The sequence below is a fragment of the Lagenorhynchus albirostris genome, chromosome 1, assembly GCF_949774975.1.
Source record: "Lagenorhynchus albirostris chromosome 1, mLagAlb1.1, whole genome shotgun sequence".
Taxonomy (NCBI): Eukaryota; Metazoa; Chordata; class Mammalia; order Artiodactyla; family Delphinidae; genus Lagenorhynchus; species Lagenorhynchus albirostris.
This window is the reverse complement of record NC_083095.1, coordinates 92311149-92334477: the sequence shown is the minus strand read 5'-3', so window position 1 is coordinate 92334477 and position 23329 is coordinate 92311149. Positions and strand designations below refer to the sequence as shown.

The following is a 23329-nucleotide window of genomic DNA, read 5'->3' as shown; positions in this document are numbered from 1 at the left end:
TGAATCTATCTGGTCTATTGTGTCATTTAAAGTTTGTGTTTTCTTATTTATTTTCATTTTGGATGATCTGTCCATTGGTGTAAATGAGGTGTTAAAGTTCCCCAGTATTATTGTGTTACTGTCAATTTCCTCTTTTAAAGCTGTTAGCAGTTGCCTTATGTGTTGAGGTGCTTCTATGTTGGGTGCATATATATTTATAATTGTTATATCTTTTTCTTGGATTGATCCCTTGAACATTATGGAGTGTCCTTCCTTCTCTCTTGTAACATTCTTTAAGTCTATTTTATCTGATACGAGTATTGCTACTCCAGCTTTCTTTTGATTTCCATTTGCATGGAATATCTTTTTCCATCCCCTCACTTTCAGTCTGTATGTGTCCCTAGGTCTGAAGTGGGTCTCTTGTAGACAGTATATATATGGGTCTTGTTTTTTATCCATTCAGCAAGCCTGTGTCTTTTGGTTGGAGCATTTAATCCATTCACGTTTAAGGTAATTATCGATATGTATGTTACTATGACCATTTTCTGAATTGTTTTGGGTTTGTTTTTGTAGGTCCTTTTCTTCTCTTGTGTTTCCCACTTAGAGAAGTTCCTCTAGCATTTGCTGTAGAGCTGGTTTGGTAGTGATGAATTCTCTCAGCTTTTGCTTGTCTATATAGCTTTTGATTTCTCCACTGAATCTCAATGAGATCCTTGCCTGGTAGAGTAATCTTGGTTGTAGGTTCTTCCCTTTCATCACTTTAATTATATCATGTCACTCCCTTCTGGCTTGTAGTTTCTGCTGATAAATCAGCTGTTCACCTTATGGGTGTTCCCTTGTATGTTATTTGTTGTTTTTCCCTTGCTGCTTTCAGTAATTTTTCTTTGTCTTTAATTTTTGCTAATTTGATTACTATGTTTCTTGGCATGCTTCTCCTTGGCTTTATCCTGTATGGGACTCTCTGCACTTCCTGGACTTGGGTGGCTATTTCCTTTCCCGTGTTAGGGAAGTTTTCGACTATAATCTCTTCAAAGATTTTCTCGGGTCCTTTGTCTCTCTCTTCTCCTTCTGGGACCCTTATAATGTGATTGTTGGTGTGTTTAATGTTGTCCCAGTGGTCTCTTAGGCTGTCTTCATTTCTTTTCATTTTTTTCCCTTTATTCTGTTCCACAGCAGTGAATTCCACCATTCTGCCTTCCAGGTCACTTATCCGTTCTTCTGCCTCAGTTATTCTGCTATTGATTCCTTCTAGTGTAGTTTTCATTTCAGTTATTGTATTGTTCACCTCTGTTTGTTTGTTCTTTAATTCTTCTAGGTCTTTATTAAACATTTCTTGCATCTTCTAGATCTTTGCCTCTATTCTTTTTCCGAGGTCCTGGATCATCCTCACTATCATTATTCTGAATTCTTTTTCTGGAAGGTTGACTATCTTAGTTGTTGACTTCATTTAGTTGTTTTTCTGGGGTTTTATCTTGTACCTTCATCTGCTACATAGCCCTCTGCCTTTTCATCTTGTCTGTCTTTCTCTGAATGTGGTTTTTGCTCCACTGGCTGCAGGATTATAGTTCTTCTTGCTTCTGCTGTCTGCCGTCTAGTGGATGAGGCTATCTCAGAGGCTTGTGCAAGTTTCCTAATGGGAGGGACTGGTGGTGGGTAGAGCTGACTTGCTCTGGTAAGCAGAGCTCAGTAGAACTTTAATCCACTTGACTGTTGATGGGTGGGGCTGGGTTCCCTCCCTGTTGCTTGTTTGGCCTGAGGCAAGCCAACACTGGAGCCTACCTGGGCTCTTTGGTGGGCTAATGGTGGACCCTGGGAGAGCTCACGCCAAGGAGTACTTCCCAGAACTTCTGCTGCCAGTGTCCTTGTCCCCACGGTGAGCCACAGCCACCACCCAACTCTGCAGGAGACCCTCCCACACTAGCTGGTGGGTCTGGTTCAGTCTCCCCCGGGGTCACTGCTCCTTCCCCTGGGTCCCGATGCACACAGTACTTTGTGTGTGCCCTCCAAGCGTGGAGTCTCTGTTTCCCCCAGTCTTTTTGAAGTCCTGCAGTCAAATCCCACTCACCTTCAAAGTCTGATTCTCTAGGAATTCCTCTTCCTGTTGCCAGACCCCAGGTTGGGAATCTGACATGGGGCTCAGAACCTTCACTCCAGTGGGTGGAATTCTGTGGTATAAGTGTTCTCCAGTTTGTGAGTCACCCACCCAGCAGTTATAGAATTTGATTTTATTGTGATTGCGCCCCTCCTACCATCTCATTGTGACCTCTCCTTTGTCTTTGGATGTGGTGTATCTTTTTTGGTGAGTTCCAATGTCTTCCTGTCAATGACTGTCCACCAGCTAGTTGTGATTCTGGTGTTCTCACAAGAGGGAGTGAGAGCACGTCCTTCTTCTCTGCCATCTTGGTTCCTGTCATTTCTTTTTCTAAGCGCCCCCAAATTAAACAGCTTATGCTGAGTTCTGCTATCTAGTCTCATGCCCATTTTTAAATACCTTCTCATCCCCTATAATACAACCTTCAAATTGACAAACTTCCCAATTTCTATAAAGTGATGCCATCATTATGCCATAATTGATCCTTCCTTCTTCCTATCTCTTATGCAGCCCCCATATCTAAATATTAAACAGATTCTCTCCTATATTCCTTTGCAAAATCTCAAATTCCACCCCACTCTCTCCAAGCCTTTTGCCATTACCCCAGTGATGGGTTGGAACTTAAATAGGCTCATTTTCTACCTCTAATAGAGGTAGAAAATTTTCTGATAGAAAATCTTAACAGGATGAGAGCTACAAAAACATGAAGCTCAACCTTCATACTTTACAGATAAGGAAAAGGAGAGCCAATCCTGTCAACCACCTGGGCTACCATGGCCCTAGATGGCAAGTGCTGACCATAGTGCAAGAACTAGAGCTGAATCTCCAGCATGGCACTCTATAATCTGTGGGAAATGTGGCCTGTTAATGCCAGCCAAGGAGCAGTGAAGATCTAAGAGGGTACTAAAAGAAGAGCATTGAGAGAGATGAGTGAAAGACACACATTCTGTTGACTTCCCAATTTTGCTTCATGCTGGCCCCGAAGAGGGCTATTTCCTGAATGTGTCCTTGAAGCCAATAATGAGAGCATTCTCATTGCTCATGTGTACATGCAGTTGTCACTACTGGTCTGCCTCCTGGGAAGGCTGGATGCTATCACTGCACTGATGTGATTTTCACCTACATAATGCACATAAACTTTTCATTAAATTATAAGTTTAAGAAACATATACCATTGTGACATGAAAGTCAGGCTTATGTCTTTTTTTATTGAAGTGTAGTTGATTTACAATATTGTGTTAGTTTCAGGTGTACAGCAAAGTAATTTCATTTTATATATATTATATATATATATTTCAGATTATTTTTCATTGTAGCTTATTACAAGATCATGAATATATTTCCCTGTGCTATATAGTAAATCCTTGTTGCTTATCTATTTTATGTATAGTAGTATGTATCTGTTAATCTCCCATACTCCTATTTTATCCTGTATGGGACTCTCTGTGCTTCCTGGACTTGATTAACTATTTCCTTTCCCATGTTAGGGAAGTTTTCAACTATAATCTCTTCAAATATTTTCTCAGTCCCTTTCTTTTTCTCTTCTTCTGGAACCCCTATAATTCGAATGTTGGTGCATTTAATGTTGTCCCAGAGGTCTCTGAGACTGTCCTCAGTTCTTTTCATTCTTTTTTCTTTATTCTGCTCTGCAGTAGTTATTTCCACTATTTTATCTTCCAGGTCACTTATCCGTTCTTCTGCCTCAGTTATTCTGCTATTGATCCCATCTAGAGTACTTTTAATTTCATTTATTGTGTTGTTCATCGTTGCTTGTTTCATCTTTAGTTCTTCTAGGTCCTTGTTAACTGATTCTTGGAATTTGTCCATTCTATTGTCCATTCTATCTCCAAGATTTCGGATCAACCTTACTATCATTATTCTGAATTCTTTTTCAGGTAGACTGCCTATTTCCTCTTCATTTGTTAGGTCTGGTGGGTTTTTATCTTGCTCCTTCATCTGCTGTGTGTTTTTCTGTCTCCTCATTTTGCTTATCTTACTGTGTTTGGGGTCTCCTTTTTTGCAGGCTGAAGGTTCGTAGTTCCTGTTGTTTTTTGTGTCTGTCCCCAGTGGCTAAGGTTGGTTCAGTGGGTTGTGTAGGCTTCCTGGTGGAGGGTACTAGTGCCTGTGTTCTGGTGGATGAGGCTGGATCTTGTCTTTCTGGTGGGCAGGTCCACGTCTGGTGGTGTGTTTTGGGGTGTCTGTAGACTTATTAGGATTTTGGGCAGCCTCTCTGCTAATGGGTGGGGTTGTGTTCCTGTCTTGCTAGTTGTTTGGCATAGGATGTCCAGCACTGTAGCTTGTTGGTCATTGAGTGAAGCTAGGTGCTGGCGTTGAGATGGAGATCTCTCGGAGATTTTTGCTGTTTGATATTATGTGCAGCTGGGAGGCCTCTTGTGGACCAGTGTCCTGAAGTTGGCTCTCCCACCTCAGAGGCACAGCACTGACTCCTGGCTGCAGCACCAAGAGCCTTTCATCCACAGGGCTCCTTAATTTGGGATGATTCGTTGTCTATTCAGGTAGTCCACAGATGCAGGGTATATCAAGTTGATTGTGGAGCTTTAATCCGCTGCTTCTGAGGCTGCTGGGAGAGATTTCCCTTTCTCTTCTTTGTTCTCACAGTTCCCAGGGGCTCAGCTTTGGATTTGGCCCCGCCTGTGTGTGTAGGTCGCTGGAGGGCGTCTGTTCTTTGCTCAGACAGGACGGGGTTAAAGGAGCCGCTGATTCGGAGGCTCTGGCTCACCCAGGCCGGGGGGGGGGGGGGGGGGGGGGGTAGGGAGGGTCACGGAGTGCGGGGCGGGTCTGCAGCGGCAGAGGCCGGCGTGACGTTGCAGCCTGAGGCGCGCCGTGCGTTCTCCCGGGGGAGCCGTCCCTGGATCCCGGGACCCTGGCAGTGGCGGGCTGCACAGGCTCCCCGGAAGGGCGTGTGGCTAGTGACCTGTGTTCGCACACAGGCCTCCTGGCGGCGGCAGCAGCGGCCTTAGCGTCCCATGTCCGTCTCTGGGCTCCGCACTCTTAGCCGCGGCTCGCGCCCGTCCCTGGAGCTCTCTCAAGCAGCGTTCTTAATCCCCTCTCCTCGTGCACCAGGAAACAAAGAGGGACGTAAAAGTCTCTTGCCTCTTCGGCAGGTCCAGACCCCTCCCCGGACTCTCTCCCGGCCAGCCGCGGCGCACCAACGCCCTGTAGGCTGTGTTTACGCCGCCAACCTCAGTCCTCTCCCGGCGCTCCGACAAAAGCCGGAGCCTCAGCTCCCAGCCCCGCCCGCACCAGCGGGCGAGCAGACAAGCCTCTCCGCTGGTGAGTGCCGGTCGGCCCGATCCTCTGCGCTGGAATCTGTCCGCTTTGCCCTCCGCACCCCTGTTGCTGTGCTCTCCTCCGCGGCTCCGAAGCTCCCCCACTCCGCCACCCGCAGTCTCCACCCGCGAAGGGGCTTCCTAGTGTGTGGACACTTTTCCTCCTTCACAGCTCTCTCCCGCTGGTGCAGGACCCGTCCCTATCCTTTTGTCTCTGTTTAGTTTTTTCTTTTGCCCTAACCAGGTACGTGGGGGGTTCCTTGCATTTTGGGAGGCCTGAGGTCTTCTGCCAGCGTTCAGTAGGTGCTCCGTAGGAGTTGTTCCACGCGTAGATGTATTTCTGGTGTATCTGTGGAGAGGAAGGTGATCTCCGCGTCTTACTCTTCCGCCATCTTCCCGGAAGTCCCCCCATACTCCTATTTTATAACTCCCCCACTCCCTTTCCGCTTTGGTAACCGTAAGTTTGTTTTCTATGTCTCTGAGTCTGTTTCTATTTAATACATACATTCACTTGTATTACTTTTTAGATTCCACATATAAGTGATATCATATATTTGGCTTTGTCTGACTTACTTCACGTAGTATATTATCTAGGTCCATCCATGTTGCTACAAATGGCAATATTTCATTCCTTTTTATAATGCTGAGTAATACTTTATTTTATATATATATATATATTTGATCCTTCAAATATATATATTTATATACACACACACACACATATATATACCACTTCTTCTCAAGCCTATTGACATTTGGGTTGGTTCCATGTCTTGGCTATTGTACATAGTGCTGCTATGAACAGAGGGATGTGTGTATCTTTTCGAATTAGAGTTTTCATTGTTTCAAGATGTATGCCTAGGAGTGGGATTGCTGGGTCATGTTATAGTTCTATTTTTAGTTTTCTAAGGAATCGCCATACTGTCTTCCATAGTGGCTGCACCAATTTACATTCCCACCAACAGTGTAGGAGGGTTCCCTTTTTTCCACACCCTCTCCAGCATTTATTATTTGTAGACTTTTTTTTTTTTTTTTGCGGTATGTGGGCCTCTCACTTTTGTGGCCTCTCCTGTTGTGGAGCACGGCTCTGGACGCACAGGCTCAGCGGCTCTGTGGCATGTGGGATCCTCCCGGACCGGGGCATGAACCTGTGTCCCCTGCATCGGCAGGCGGACTTTCAACCACTGCACCACCAGGGAAGCCCTAGACTTTTTTTTCATAAAGCTTTTTTTTTTTTCTTTTGGCTGGGTTGGGTCTTCGTTGCTGCATGCGGGCTTTCTCTAGTTGCAGTGAGCAGGGGCTACTCTTCATTGTGGTGCCCGGGCTTCTCATTGTGGTGGCTTCTCTTGTTGTGGAGCACAGGCTCTAGGCACGTGGGCTTCAGCAATTGCAATGCGTGAGCTCAGTAGTTGTGGCTCAGGGACTCTAAGCACAGGCTCAGTAGTTGTGGCGCACGGGCTTAGTTGCTCCGCAGCATGTGGGATCTTCCTGGACCAGGGCTTGAACCCATGTCCCCTGCATTGGCAGGCAGATTCTTAACCACTGTGCCACCAGTGATGTCCCTATTTGTAGACTTTGATGACAGCCATTCTGACTGGTGTGAGGTGATACCTCATTGTGGTTTTGATTTGCTTTTCTCTGATAATTAGTGATGTTGAGCATCTTTTCATGTGCCTGTTGGTCATCTGTATGTCTTCTTTGGAGAAATGTCTATTTAGGTTTTCTGCCCATTTTTTGATTGGGTGGTTTGTTTTTTCGATATTGAGTTGTATGAGCTGCTTGTATATTTTAGATATTAGCCCCTTGTTGGTTGCATCATTTGAAAATATTTTCTCCCATTCAATAGGTTGTCTTTTTGTTTTGTTGATGGTTTCCTTTGCTGTGCAAAAGTTTTTAAGTTTGATTAGGTCCCATTTGTTCATTTTTGCTTTTATTTCTTTTGCCTTCAGAAACTGATTTAAGAAAATATTGCCACAACTTATGTCCAAGAATGTTTTGCCTGTATTCTCTTCTGTTTTATGGTGTCATGTCTTATATTTAGATCATTTAACAATTTTGAGTTTATTTTTGTATATGGTGTGAGGGACTGTTGTATTTCATTGATTTATATGTAGCTGTCTAGCTTTCCCAGCACCAGTTGTTGACGAGACTGTATTTACTCCATTGTATACTCTAAGTAGATTAATTGACTGTATGTGTGTGGTTTATTTCTGGGCTCTATAGGTCTGTTCCATTGACCCATATATCTCATTTTTTGCCGATACCATGATGTTCTGATTACTGTAGCTTTGTAGTATTGTCTAAAGTCTGGAAGGGTTGTGCCTCCAGCTTTGTTCTTTTTCCTCAGGATTGCTTTGGCAATTCTAAGTCTTTTGTGGTTCCATATAAATTTTAGGATTATTTGTTCTAGTTTTGTGGAAAATGTCATGAGTATTTTGATAGGGGTTGCATTAAATTTATAGATTATTTCAGGCAGTATGACCAATTTGATAATATTAATTTTTCTAATCCAAGAGCATAGGATATCTTTCCATTTCTTTGAATCATCTTCAATTTCTTTTGTTACTGTTTTATAGTTTTTAGCAAATAGTTCTTCCACCTTCTTGGTTAAGCTTATTCCTAGTTACTTTATTTGGATACAATTTTAAATGGAATTTTTTTTTACTTTCTCCTTCTGATACTTCATTGTAGTGTAAAGAAATGCAACAGATTTCTGTATATTTATCTTGTGTTCTGCTACCTTGCTGAATTCATGTATTAGGTCTAATACTTTTTGTGTGGAGACTTTAGATTTCTCTATATAGAGTATCTTGTCATCTGCAAATGGTGACAGTTTTACCTCTTCCCTTGCAATTTGGATACCTTTTATTTCTTTTTCTTACTTGATTGCTGTGGCTACAGCTTCCAATATGATGTTGAATAGCAGTGGAGAGGGTGGGCATCCTTGTCTTGCTCCTGAATTTAGCAGGAAGGCCTTCAGCTTTTCACCATTGAGTATTAGGTTGGCTGTGGGTTTGTCATAAATGCCTTTATTATGTTGAGATATGTTCTCTCTATACCCATTTTGGTGAGAGTTTTTATCATGAATGGATGTTGACTTTGGTCAAATGCTTTTTCTGTGTCTCTTGAGATTATCATGTGTTTTTTGCCTTTCCTTTTCTTAATGTGGTATATCACATTGATTTATTTGTGTATGTTGAACCATCCTTACGACCCTGGGATAAATCCAACTTGATCATGATGTAGGTCTTATTATGTATTGTTGGGTTCCGTTTCCTAATATTTTCTTGAGGATTTTTGCATCTATATTCATCAAAGATATTGGCCTGTAACTTTCTTTTCTGGTAGTGTCTTTGTCTGGTTTGGTATCAGGGTGATGGCTTTACAGAATGAATTTGAGAGGGTTCCTTCCTCTTCAGTATTTTTTTTCTTTTTTTGGAATAGTTGAGAAGGATAGGTATAGGTTCTTTGTATGTTTGGTAGAATTCCTCAGTGAAGCCATCTGGTTCTGGATTTTTGTTTGCAGGGAGTTTTTTATTATTATTATTGCAGATTCTGTTTTACATCTAGTGATCAGTCTGCTCAAATCATCTGTTTCTTCTTGACTCAGTTTTGGCAGGCCATTTTTAAAAACTTGTCCATTTCTAGGTTTCCAATTTATTGGCATATAATTGTTCATAGTATTCTCTTATGATTTTTTGTACTTCTGCAGTATCCATTGTTATTTCTCCACTTTCATTTCTTATTTTGTTTATTTGGGTCCTCTTTCTTTTCTTCTTGGTGAGCCTGGCTAGAGGTTTGTCGATTTTCTCTTTTCCAAAAAACAGCTCTTGGTTTCATTGACGCTTTCAGTTGCTATTCTGTTCCTACTTATTTTCCCTCTGATCTTTATTATTTCCTTCCTTATGCTGACTTTGAGTTTTGTTCTTCTTTTTCTGATTTTTTTAAGTGGTAGTTTAGGTTGTTTGAGATTTTTCTTGTTCCTTGAGGAAGGCTTGTATTACTATGAACTTCCCTTTTAGAACTGCTTTTGCTGCATCCCATAGTTTTTGTAAAGTTGTGTTTTCATTGTCAATTGTCTTGAAGTATTTTCTGATTTCATTATTGACCCATTGGTTTGTTATAGCATCTTGTTTAGTCTCCATGTGTTCTTCTCCCATTTTTCTTTTTGTGGTTGATTTCTAGTTTCATACCATTGTGGTTAGAAAATATACTTGAAATAATTTCTAGCCTCTTAAATTTGTTGAGGCTTGTTTTGTGACTTAATATGTGGTCTATCCTAGAGAATGTTCCATGCACACTTGGAAAGAATGTGTATTCTGGGTGTTCTGGATGTAGGGTCCTGTAGGTATCAAATAAGTTCACCTTGTCTATTGTATCATTTAGGACCTCTGTTGCCTTATTGATTTTCTGTCTAGAATATCTGTCCATTAATGTCAGTGGGGTTTTAAAGACTCCTACTGTTGTATTTCTGTCAAGTTCTCCCTCTCTGTCTGTTAGTATTTGTTTTATATCTTTCAGTGTTCCTATATTGAGTGCATGCACATTAATGAGTGTAATATCCTCTTCTTGTATTGGTCCCTTTTTCATAATATAATGTACTTCTTTGTCCCTCCTTATGGACTTTGTTTTAAAGTCTATTTTGTCTGATATATGAGTATTGCTACCCCTGCTCTCTTGTCATTTCCATTTGCATGAAATATCTTTTTCCGTCTTCTCACTTTCAGTCTGTGTGTGTCTTTCACCTTGAAGTGAGTCTCTTGTAAGTGACATATTGTAGGTTCTTGTTTTCTTATCCAATCTGCTGCTCTGTGTCTTTTGATCAGAGCATTTGTTCCATCGACATTTAAAGTAATTATTGATAGGTATGTACTTATTGCCATTTTAAACCTTGTTTTCCTGTCAGTATTGTAGTTCTTTGTTTCTTCTTTTTGTTTTTCCTTTTGTGCTTTGATGGTTCTTTTGTATTATGCTTGAGTTCCTTTCTTTTTGGTACTTGTGAACCTATGGTATGTTCTTGATCTGTGGTTACCCTGGTTTTCAAGTATGTTGACCCCTAACTATATCTATTTGCTTTAAACTGATAGTCATACAAGCTTAAACACACTCTAAACAATCCACATTTTTATAGTTCACTCCTCCACATTCTTTGATTTTGATGTCCTATTTTACATCTTATCCTTTTGCTGCTAATTGTCGTCATAATCACTTTCACAAAAAATTTTTGATTGTTTTTTCATCTATGTACTGGCTTAAGTGATCTTCAATCCTTTTATGTATTTGCCTTTTCTATTGTGACTGTCCCTTTCCTATAGATTCTTGTTTCTCTTCTGTTTAGAGAAGACCCTTCAATATATCTTCTAGGATAGGTTTAGTATTGCTGAATTCTTTTGGGTTTTGCTTGTCTGAGAAATTCTTTATCTCTCCTTCTATTCTAAATGATAATCTCGCTGGGTAGAGTTGCAGGTTTTCCCTTTCAGGACTTTGAATATATCATGCCACTCCCTCCTGACCTGCAAAGTTTCTGCAGAGAAATCAGCTGATAGCCTTATGGGGGTTCTCATGTAACTGACTCTTTGTTTTCTCTTGCTTTTAATTTCCATTAGTATGTCCTCCAGATCCCATATTCATTCTTCTGTGTTATTTAGTCTATTCATTGCTTCTAGATTGGTTTTTATCTCACTAAGTTGTCTAATTTTGATTTGATATTTTCTAGTTTCTTACTACAGTGATCTGCATTTCTATCAATCTTTTCATTCCTTTAGCATTTTTATCACCTCCTTTTTGAACTCAGGGTATAGTAGACTGGTGAGGTCTGTTTCATTATTTGTTCTTTCAGGGGATTTCTTTTATTTTAATTTGGAGTAGTTTCTCTGCTTTTTCATTTTACTTAACTTTCTCTGTCTCTTTGAATTTAGGAGAAACAGCTACTGTGGTCTTGAAGGGATATTTTTATTTGGAAGCACCCCTGTGTAGACTGTGAATCCAATATTCTGGTGCGAGGGCTGGTTTCAGTATGGGTACCAGCCACATCTTTCCTCAGAGTGTGCTAGTTGTTATCCCCTTGATAGGGGAGTAACTGGTGTGGTGTCCAGAGCCTGCGCTCTGGGTGGGACCTCCTCCTTGCTCTGTGGCTGTTACAGCCCTGTCAGTGGTGGTGTCTGCTCCCCAACTGTCAGAGTAAAAGCCCTGAGGGTCAGGTTCACTCAGTCTCCTTTGACCTTGAGTGCGTGACCTGCTCCAAAGGAGGTGACTGCTGAAGCAACTGAGGCCCGTGTCGTTACAGCAAATCTATGCACTACCCATGCAGACATCTGCAGTTCTGTCTAGAAGCAGCCAAATGCCACATCTCTTTTCCTGTTGTGTTCATCCCAGACCTAGTGCTAGGCTGTGGTGTGGAATGGGCTGGTGCTGGGGGCTGGGGCTTTGTGGCTGCAGGAATCAAGGTGGTTGTGCTGCTGCCTGAGAACTAGGCTGCCTCTGTGCCAGACCTCTCCCAGGACCTGTCCGTGCCAGATGCTGCTCCAAGTTGCGGTGTGGGGTGGGCAGAGCCAGTGACCTCCCTTTGGGAAACCAACCACTGCATACTTCTACCCAGGGGCTCTCCATCTGAGACTCAGCACTCCCTGAGCATCTCTGTGGCATCACCCTTTGCAGGCGCTGACAAAATCCGCCACAGCTGGGCTCACCCCTGCCATGCAAGCAGTGACAAAGAGCTCTGCAGTCTGGGCCAGACTATACCCCAGGCCCTCTGAGCTATCCCCACTAAGCTAGATCGAGTCCTCTCCCAGGGGTCTGTCTGCCAGAGATTCAGCGCTTAGCCATTGCACGTATTTGTAGCCCTGCCCAATGCACACCTCATATTGGGTAGTGTGGCAAGCCAGCTGCCAGTCTCTCTCTGTCCTGATTGTCAGCAAGCCAGCACACACACACTCCTCACAAGTAGAGTCTGGGCTTCTCCAGCCCCTCTATCTGTCCCAGCGGATTTCCCAGCAGGCAAGGGGGCTCCCCAGGGTCTGCCCACGTAGACCTTTTCTCCTTTATAGATCCCTCCCAGGGACACCAGTCCTGTGCTGATTCCTTTTTTTCCATCCTACTCAGTTATGTGGAGATCTTTCTTGCAGCTTTGGTTATATAGGAGATCTTCTGCCAGTCTCCAGCTGGTTTCCTGTGAGAAATGTTCCACATGTAGATGTATTTTTGATGTGTTTGTGGGGGAAGGTGAGCTCCACATTCTCCCCTCCGCCATCTTGATCCCCCTCCAGGCTTATCTCTTTCTTTAAGGAAAACCATACTCTAAAACCTAGCTATGATGAAGGGGTTAAAGTGAACTTGGAATGCATCATAAAGAGCAGCGGACTTCTCTGTAAAATCTATTTCAGAGAATTCCTATCCTATTCAGGATAACATAATCATCCAGACCCTCGCAAACTCTGTGCTTAGTAGGATGGAGTATGGTCTGCTATCAACACTGCTTCCCAGCAACTTAGTGATGCTGTTAAGGAAACTTCTTAAACAGGTTCTATGGCTGGCAGAGAGAATTTATCACCATGGCATTGCTGAGAAAGTCATCTGGAGTGTACAGAAAACAAGTGTTCTTTGCCTTGATTCTAAGACCTTAATATTCAAATCATAAGTGATTGAAGATACTTTCTGAGTAGTTTAGAGTGTCATAGGAAAGACATAAATTTTATTCAGGTTTATTGTGAGAATCTTTGTTGTGGAGCCATTCGTATTTTTCCTTCTGGTTATCTCAACTGAGATATAATACTCAGGAAATTAAGGTCATAAGGTTAAGTGCCTATGTGGTCTTGTCCCAGGGACCAGATCTACTGAGCTTTTCCTAACATTCTTATACCAGATAATTAAGATTAAAATGAGTATCAAGGACATCCTTGAAGGGAGCATAAATGTGTTTTAAAGGAGCAAATTGCATTCATAGAAAGATGGAGGTAATACTGAAGTGTGGTTCAGGTTGGAGAGTGGGACCATGGGAGGACAGACTCATTCCTGCATCTTGGTGACTGCAGAGGTTTAACAGCTCCTAGTTTACCAATGAGGCTAAGGTCTTACCACAAGATGAGGGCTGCCTCCTTGAGTCATTTACCAGTTGCCACTTCAGAGGGAAGCATCTGCTTTCCAGACACAGACATGGGTTAAGACCAGTGTTAGGGACACAGCCACAGGCTGTACCAGAAACAGACAGTAGAAGAGCCCCAGCCACATTAGCAGAACATTTTTATCTTCTGCCTATCATCCTTTTCCATGCAGTTAGCAGAGGTCGGGCTAACTGAGGCAGCCAACATATGCTGCCAGTCACCTCCAGAGCCTCTCAGAAGTCAAGAGACTTTGAAGTTCTCAGTATATGTAGAAATGAAGAAATGTCTAAACAGAGTTACAAAATGTACATTTAAAATTTTACATTTAACAAATCGCTGCCTGTAAAGCACACCAAAAAAACATGAAAATAGTAATTATGGGACTTATGAAACTACTAAGTCCTTGTGCGCTATGGATGGTGTGGTCCAGATAATGGGATATAAGTTTAAAGTAGTCAGATGGGTATTGTCTCCTTTTGGTCCTTTCAGTGCAACGCCAGACATAATATTCGTGTTTATACTTGAGACCCTTCATGACTGGGAAGCCCAGGCAAGATGGCTCCCTGAGTCCCCCTGTGAAGGATACTGTTAACCTCTCTCAAGTTTTCCTAGTTGAAAATCTTTCCTTAACCATAAGCCTATCACGCCACCTGCTCCAACTTACTGTGATATTCTAAAGGAGGCAAAAAGACAATTTGCAAACAACCAAAAGGATTTTAGAATGTAAGTTGACTCCATACTATTGATAAATATAAAATCATAGAATTCTTTAGAGCTGTAAGCAATCATAGAAATTATCTACAACTAACCTTCTTATTTTACTGACGAGGAGAGTCGCCTCTGAGCATCTTATAGACTCGGAGATTCTTTTCAGGTAGGTGTCAAGAATGTATGTTGTAACCACGGAGACACAGCACATGTCAGGGATTGAAAAAAGGAAGGGAGCTTTTCCTGTGGTCTGGGTGGGGGGATGCACCCCAACGTGGAGAGACCAGGAGAGAGTTCCCAGGAAGAGAGATTGGAGTATTGTTCATTTACAAGATAAGCCCTGGAAGAAGGACAGAAAGGTTGTCTGTAATAGAAGGAGTTCCTTGTAGCTGGGGTGGCAGCAGGGGTGATATGGAGGAAAGCAAGGCAAGGAGTTCTCTTCGGAAACGTTTTCTTGGGGAAACATTTTAAGTTTTTTGTGCTTAACTAAAATGATTACTCTTGGCCAGTTATGGTATTCTTATGTGCCAGGAAGTGAGAAATGGCTTAATGAGGATGTCCATCGATTTTTATGAGGACAAATTGGCAGGGTCCAATTCTTCTGTCTGTGATATCAAGGTCACTGCCTAGCTGTCTTATTGCCTTAAAGGGGAGAAATGATGGGCATCCTACCCTTTGGGTACCTGATGCTGTTCTGGAAACACATCAAAGAGAGGTAAACAGAAGAGCAGCCAGCCTTATCCTATCCAGCAGGCAGGACAGAAGTCTGAGCTTCTACTTTCCCCGGGGCCCCATTCCCCTCCCACTGACATACACACATGTGCATGCACGCACACAGACACACACACAGAGCCCTTAGATTTCCTATTTTCACTGGGAAGAACAGGGATGGGCACCTTGTAAGAGGGCCCATGTGGGAACAGCAAGGTGGAGTCCAGGCTGTACTCAGCTGACATGGGTGATGCCTTTGGCACATGTTTATAAGGGGCAGTGTGCTGGGGGATTCCTCATACCACGTGGTGCATTGGGAGGGGTTGCTGAAGAACTGTTTTGTAATGGACCTTTACTGATATGTGGAAGGCGGCAAATTGTTGATTTATTCTTTCTCAATGAGAATTGCCTGCTTTATTTTAAAATTTAACTTCAAACTTTGACTTTATAGAGAAAAGCACCTAATTAATGAAGAAATAAAACTCCTAAGACAGCGACAGGAAAAAGTTGACAAGGAGCTTCATAGGTTTGTTTCTTATTCAACTCGTAGTGCTTAAAAACATTTTAATTGAACAAATGTGTTACATAAACCACAATAGGTTTAATATGTAAAAATGCATTAACTGGAATATCTGCAGAAGTTTTCTACTCCGTAGTTCATCTAGAGTAACACTAACTTTTTTTATCCACATTATCACTTACTCTAATTTAATTAATTGCTAAACATTATCATCATCTCCTTTTACTCTACCAGACATAGGACTTAAGCTGAGGGCCTTTTAAATATAGACTCATAACCATGGGAAGATGTAAACTAGAAAAACAACCTATTTAGCTGGTCTCAGGCTAGTTCTTTGTCCCTTTCTGCCCCTGCTGCTTCCCCTATACATACAAACATTGTACCCCACTGAAACAAGGAAAGTTGGGCATATTTGTTTATTTTATTACAGTGTAAAAAACAAAACTATAAAGTGTTGGGACTAACCCACTTCTTCCAGTACATCCACATAGGCAAGAATAAATGTCAGATAAGTACAGCCCTTCAAATAAACCCCTGTGGGAAACCACAATTTTGTACCAGTCATGCTGCCATACTTCTAATTGCTATTTTGGAACTTATAAAGCTAGTCTCCCAGTCACATAAGAAAATGCAACTCATTACTTTAAAATCTTACTGCATTTTTCACTAAAAATTTTATCACCCAGCTTTCCCCTTCACAACATAAGATCTGACTCCAGATGACTTTTACAAGGTCCCAAAAATCAAATCTATAGAGGACAGGATTTCTCACCACTCAAGATATGCAAAAGGATGCAGACTGGTTTTCAGAGCAACTCACAAGAAGCACTCAAATATGTTTTATGCGATGGCACATTGCTGGAGAAAGTGAAGGGGAAAAGACTCATTTGGGTATATAACTCCCACATCCCTGTTAAATTTATAGGCACAGTGTCCAAGTTTCTATCTGTAATCGTCAAAAAAAGATAGTCATGGAAAGGAAAGATAGCAAGATGGGAGATTGGGTAGTGGTGATGCTTGCAAAGCTTTGTGAATATACTAAAACCTACTGAATTGTATACTTTGAAAGGGTGGATTTTAGGTTATGTAACATATCAACAAAGCTGTTATTCAAAACAAAAGAAGAGGGGAACTGTAAATTAAAGTGGGTTGGAAAATGTAAAATAGATAGCTAGTGGGAAGCAGCTGCATAGCACAGGAAGACCAGCTCGGTGCTTTGTGACCACCTAGAGGGGTGGGATAGGGAGGGTGGGAGGGAGATGCAAGAGGGAGGAGATATGGGGATATATGTATATGTATAGCTGATTCACTTTGTTATACAGCAGAAATTAACACACCATTGTAAAACAATTATACTCCAATAAAGATGTTTAAAAACATGATACAATAAAAAAATACAATTACTCTAAAAAAATAAAAGTGGGTTGGAAGATGGATTGATTTTAACAAAGTGAGATGAACCAGTCTCAGGATGACTTGAAGTCAAGAAGATTCTAAGAGTGTGTTACTGAAAAAAGGGCACCAGGGATATTTAAATAGGACTATGAGGAAGAGACTCAGAGCCAGATTTTAGAAAAGCAGGGAAGAATAGTCCAAAACGGTAGTAAGAAGTGAGGAGAAAACCTAGGTTGAGGAGATAAAATTGGCAGAGATAAAGTAGAGAAAGAGTAAGGGAGTATTTGTTAGAGAACACTAATGCAAGAGGCCCCTCAGAGGTAGCCCTACTGGGTGCCCTCAGGGGACCCCTAGGCTAAATGCTAGAGAAACTTAGAGCAGGCCTTATAGGGGTTTAGCTAATCCAAAGTTCATGCTTCAGCAAAGTGTATTTGGAATTTTTAGAAAATTTCACTTCCTACAGATTTCACAGAATAATTTCAAATGTTTCACTTGAAAATCGCCAGTGAAACTATAGTCTTATACCATTTTTCATTTTTCTTTCTCTCTTCTGTGTTCCTCTTGCTGTCTCTCCCTTGTCCCAAGTTCCTATCGTTCCTTGCCTGGCCTGCCTCTGCTTCTGTCTTTATCTGTAGATCTCTGGAAAGTTTCCTGCTGCCTCCTCAATTCAGCTATTCAACTCCTTGGAAATATTTCTTGAATGAGTACGTGGTGACAGAAATCATGATAGATTCCTGGATCCCCACCCTTGATGAGCTTACAGTCTAGTAAGCACCTCCCTCACCCTTTATCCTTTTCCGTCTCTCTTTCTCTCTCTCCCCCAGATATTTTCCAGGCCAGTCCCTTTTCCTCTTCCCTCCCCAGTGACTCATCTTAAAATCTGCACTGGAGCCCAGTGAGTGGAATTAGTTGAGGGAATACTTACTGTGTGAACCATCTCACTGAAGAGGATGCTTCACTGCTGGGATGCAGTGTCGCACAGTGGTTAGAATAGAGGGCGCAAGTCACACTGCTTGGGTTCAAATCCTCTATTACTTGCTAGCTGTATGACTGTGGACAGGCTAGTTAACCTATCTGTGCCTCTTTCCTCATCTGTAACATAGGATAATAGTAGTACCTACTTCCTAAGATTGCTGTCAGTGTAACTGAATTAATATATGTAAAGTGGTGGCAAATGCCCAGCATATTAAACTCTTCGTAAATCGTGGCTCTTAGTTGGTGTCAGCATGAAAACAATTAGTTTGGTTACCAATTTTCTTTCTTTCATGATTAGGCTCCAAGCAAAGGCTACCAAGAAACCTTACGAAGTTAAGAATGATTTTGAGAATTTCCTACAAAAACTGGTAAGTTTTTTTCTGAAAATAATTGAGAATTCTCTCTCTAGCTTCTCTTATATAGACTGGAAAATATTTAATAAGCAATGTATGGTTTCACATCCAAGTTACAGTGGCAGGATGGAATACATTCTTGTTATTTAATCATCCACATGCACATTTAGGGTAATCCCTCTCTCATGTATTAGTGACAACCTCATGCTCACTCATCCCCATCCCTTGCTCCTGACCAGAAGCATTTTATGCAACTGAAAACCTCCAAATGCAGAATTTCAAACTAATAAAAAATTATTGGTATTTGAAGTCATATTTTATTTCCCATTAATAATTCAACAAAAATATATTGGATTCCAACTACTGTGTTAGATGAATGATTCTTGCCCTCAATTAACAGAAATGTAAGAAATGATAAGGTTCTAAACAGTACTCAAGTGTAAGAAAGAAAGAAAAGGAAGGACATGGTCCCATCTTTCCAGTTTTCTTTGTCCCCTTCCCTTCTGCTCCACCTTAACTTACAGGCAGTCCTATTAAATCTAAAGGTCCTTCCTCCCTTCCAACAAGAAAGAACATGTAGAAAATAGTGTACAGTAAATCTGAAGATTGGACAATCTGAGGTAAGGAATGAGAGAGAGCTTTTCATTTTCAGCATGTCAGGCTTCCATGCAAAAATCTAGAGTAATCCTCATTGGCTACTGATGTAATGTCAAAAACAGGGGTCAAATAATCTAACCAAATTCCTATGAGCCAGAAAGGTAATGGAAAGGGGTAATATTGTTGGGTGTTTAATATTAAACAAATATTGGGTGTTTAATATTAAATAAAGAGTACTACTCTTTATTCCACAAAAAAATTATTTCTCCCATTTTTTCATGGTCTCTCTTAACTGCTACTGCTAGAGACATGGGTACAGAGAAATATTTATTTAATATAAGAAAACTGTGCAAGTGTACTGGTAAAGGGCAAGTGACCTCAGCTGGTAAATAGTAAATGGCCTGAGTCTTAGAGAAACTACAGGAGCTATGGACACCATAGCACACTGGAGAGTCTGTGCCTCAGTGAAACAAGGCAACTACTTCCTCACCTCTAGTTCATTGTGGCTCTGCAGGAATAGAGGCCAAAGTGTTATCAGATCTTCCACCATTTGTAATCCAGATTCTTCTGTAAAATTCCTGTTTAGGACTCAAGTTTTTAAATACCCCTAGAGGCCAAACTAAATAAATCTGCAGACCAGACGAGGCCTATGGTCTGCTGGTTTGCAACCCCTGGTCTAAATGCTGGACTTGGAGCTCTTCAAAAGCTGGCTCCAGCCAGTATAGCCAATCTTATTCTCCACTATATCCCAAGTCACACCCTTCACTCCCACTGAGTCTTCCCAGCATATCATGTTTATCCATAATCATATACTTTGCTTATCTGCCATGCCTACTCCCCAGATTTCAAATTCTATTCATCCTTTAAGGCCCTGCTCAAATTCCGTCTTCTACATGAAGCTTTCTTCCAGTGGCCCTAGCCCCATCCTTTCCAGGCAAGTTCGAGATCTCTCATAATTTCTAGAATAACACTTGGTGATGGCTTCATTGGAAAATAGTTCTTTTCTTCAAGCCAGACAGCAAGACAACTATGGGAGTAGATTCTGGCTTAGAACGACTATGTCCTCCAAAGCAGAGTGTGCACTAGAAATTTTTACTTACCTATTTTGTAAAGAAGGTATCTCATGGTGAAAAATTTAAAGGCAAGTGCCTTTTTTGGTTTTTTTCACAGTAATCCAGGCATCTTCAAAGAATTATATATCAATTGACCACAGATCTTCTGTGGAAAATGGAAAGGTTTTAAAAAGCAAAGGATTATCATTTGAAATCAATTTTTAAAATTCAAAATTAACAAATTGGACTTAAGTTTTCTCAAGTACTTACCTTTCTGCTAAGAATGAAACTGCACCAGAACTTTATTTTAGAATAGAATAATGGATTTCCTAGTACTTTATATGACTGCTGTCCTTTGAGAAATGTAACAACCAGCTTTGCCTCAGCTTCTCTGAAACTGAGATTCAAGATGATGATATCCAGGCTTTTTGCTCATTAATGTGCAACTCAATCATAGAATAATAGAAAATTGTGATAAACTTCTGGATAATTCATGCCACATGACTGCTGGTCTCTCAATTATCTGACTATGTCACAAAATGCTTTTCAGTCTAAATCTTCATATAATTCAGGAAAGCCTTCCTGTAGTCTATCCGTGAGAGAGAGCCACTCATTTACCATCACCACATGGCCAAACTTGCTGCCCATTTTGATAAACATATACAGGCACCCACCAATACCCCTACCCAATCCCAGAACCCACACTCAGCCTTTTCATAGTTTCACCCTCATGCCTCACACCTGCCCTATGGTCCACATATACAAACAAGTTTGCTAGACACACAACGAAGATGCAAGTCACAGATGGGTTTTCCTAGAATAGTAAACATGCCTCCTGGATTAGAGAGGCATTTGAGAAAAGGTAGTTTAGAGTGGGAAGAAAGTAAATTCCATGAACAAATTGAATTATCTGAATTAACATCCAGATAATTCTCTATGTCAATGTGAACAGAGATTAAAAACTTGAAGTGTCTTTTATCTAAGCTTCTCTATTATGACAGAGAAAGCTCAGGGCCAAAAGAATTGAAAGTGATTGTTTATATGATATCACATGGTTAAAAAAAATTAAATGAACCTTAGGGATTTTCTTCCTAAATCCATCTTTTGGAAAAAAAAAAATTTAAGTGATCCTCCTCATCTTGACAACTGGGAGAATCTCACTTTCAAGTATACAGTATCCAGGAAAATCTGTGAATCCTTAACAACGTATTATTTTAATAGCGTTCTGAAGCCCGAACTGAGAGAAAACTTCTGGCATCACTATCATCATCAACAACAGAAGACTTCAACCTTGAGGAAGAAGAATGCCAAGAGAAACCAGAAATAAACTGTATTTAAGAATGTATGTTTAATTCAAGTACAATCCATGAGGTCAGTATTGATGGTCTTTTACCATTTGTTTTTAAAAATCTTGAAATCAATACATCCAGTAAATTATCTTAAGAGATCTGGCCAAGCATAATTTTGGCTCTTATTGGTAGAAAACATATTTTAAGATGGAAAAATAATCATTATGAAGCATAGGGAGCTTTCAACCATTTCTTTCGAAATACATCTTGATAATAGCAACCATTCATCGTAATACAAAACAGAAAGAGGATTAATTTGCTGTGGCATAGAAGTCCTGCCAGTTCCTAAATGCTCTAAATAGTTTAGGCCTCAAGGAAAACCAAAGCTCCACCTCCAGGTTTGGTAGCAAACAAACTCTGCTTCTCAGGCACTAAGCTTCGATTGCTCCTCTGGTAATAAGCTTCGTGCACATTTGCTAGGAAGCTGGACAGCTTGTCAGCAGGTACTATCGATACTGTGCAGCCTCCCCATCCTGCTCCCGTAAGTCGTGATCCTTGAGCCCCAAATTTCCTAAAACAATGAGAAAAAAAATTAGAACCTGAAAATGAAAATGAGAGTGATTTTCTTGGTGCTATAGAACAGACAGCATCTCCAAGAACTAAGAAGAGATTATGTGGTGTGTTTTGTGGGGTTTTTTTTCAGTACTGTCAAACATTTTAGGACATTAAGAAATTTATACTATTGTTTGAAGGTGATTTGAAATTTAATTGTATCTAAAACTAGCCCCCAGTTTTGGCTCTTAAGTAGTAAAAGTCAGTAGTACTCCTGTTTCGTAAGGGCTGGCAATAACCTACTGTAGTATTGATTCCATAAAGCCACCACTTGAAGAGTTGTATAGCAAGCCTATATAGATGATCAGGAAGAGGGAGTAAAAAGAAAACAGGCAATGGACATGATCAACATGATGAAACAGAAGGTTGCTCCATATGAGGGCAAATCAAAATTTAAAGTGCAAGTCTTATATATACAAGTGAGAGCTTCCTCTGGTGGCTATTTAAACTGCATTCAGTCCCCTGGAACAGATAGCCTAGATTTGTGCTGAATAAATGTGTTACTAAACTCTAAATTAGTTCGTCTGTTCAATCTCTAAAGGGAAATTATGCAGACCTTTCCACAAAGAGGATAGTGGCTTCTGCAGGTCCATCCCCGTTTTCCCTGCACCTTCAGGAGCTGGCTGGTCTGACAAATGGACTTGGAATTTATCATCAGACAAAACGTGTGATTGAGATGGAAACTACTATATAAGCCACCACACAGCAAGAGGTAATTTTAGTCACCATAAACCAGGCACAGTTTCAAACCTTGGACAAAAGTGAAAGGCCCTACACAAAGTACAAGGATCACTCATCTTTAAAACATGCAATTTATCCTGACAATAAAAGTTAATGTATCAACAGGAAGACACTGGAACTCACCAGAAAAGATACCCCACATCCAAAGACAAAGGAGAGGCCACAATGAGACGGTACGAGGGGCGCAATCACAGTAAAATCAAATCCCATAACTGCTGGGTGGGTGACTCACAAACCAGAGAACACTTATACCACAGAAGTCCACCCACTGGAGTGAAGGTTCTGAAACCCACGTCAGGCTTCCCAACCTGGGGGTCTGGCAACAGGAGGAGGAATTCCTAGAGAATCAGACTTTGAAGGCTAGTGGGATTTGACTGCAGGACTTCAACAGGACTGGGGGAAACAGAGACTCCATTCTTTGAGGGCACACAAAAAGTAGTGTGTCCATCAGGACCCAGGGAAAGGAGCAGTGACCCCATAGGAGACTGAATCAGACCTACCTGCTAGTGTTGGAGGGTCTCCTGCAGAGGTGGGGGGTGGCTGTGTCTCACCGTGAGGACAAGGACACTGGCAGCATAAGTTCTGGGAAGTACTCCTTGGTGTGAGCCCTCCCAGGGTCCACCATTAGCCCCACCAAAGAGCCCGGGTAGGCTCCAGGGTTGGGTCGCCTCAGGCCAAACAACCAACAGGGAGAAAACCCAGCCCCACCCATCAGCAGACAAGCAGATTAAAGTTTTACTGAGCTCTTCCCCAGAGCAACAGCCAGCTCTACCCACCACCAGTCCCTCCCATCAGGAAACTTGCACAAGCCTCTTAGATAGCCTCATCCACCAGAGGGCAGACAGCAGAAGCAAGAAGAACTATAATCCTGCAGCCTGTGGAACAAAAACCACATTCACATAAAGATAGACAAGAT

The 23329-nt window shown here is 41.4% G+C and overlaps 2 protein-coding genes across 8 annotated transcripts in view; one reads left to right on the top strand and one right to left on the bottom strand.

The window, feature by feature from the left end:
- FAM227B (family with sequence similarity 227 member B) overlaps nucleotides 1-23329 on the top strand; it is a 253390-nt gene that overhangs the window by 216405 nt on the left and 13656 nt on the right. The window contains exons 12-14 of the mRNA XM_060164305.1: nucleotides 14106-14183; nucleotides 18068-18137; nucleotides 20993-21142. Coding sequence (XP_060020288.1) covers nucleotides 14106-14183; nucleotides 18068-18137; nucleotides 20993-21109 — 265 coding nt within the window. The 3' untranslated portion in view covers nucleotides 21110-21142. The remainder of the gene's footprint in view (nucleotides 1-14105; nucleotides 14184-18067; nucleotides 18138-20992; nucleotides 21143-23329) is intronic.
- GALK2 (galactokinase 2) overlaps nucleotides 21096-23329 on the bottom strand; it is a 136476-nt gene continuing 134242 nt past the window's right edge. For 6 of the 7 annotated variants that reach the window (XM_060149609.1, XM_060149591.1, XM_060149600.1 and 3 more), the window contains one exon: nucleotides 21096-21631. In XM_060149609.1, coding sequence (XP_060005592.1) covers nucleotides 21424-21631 — 208 coding nt within the window. In that variant the 3' untranslated portion in view covers nucleotides 21096-21423. The remainder of the gene's footprint in view (nucleotides 21632-23329) is intronic. The other variant, XM_060149634.1, reaches the window with a different exon arrangement.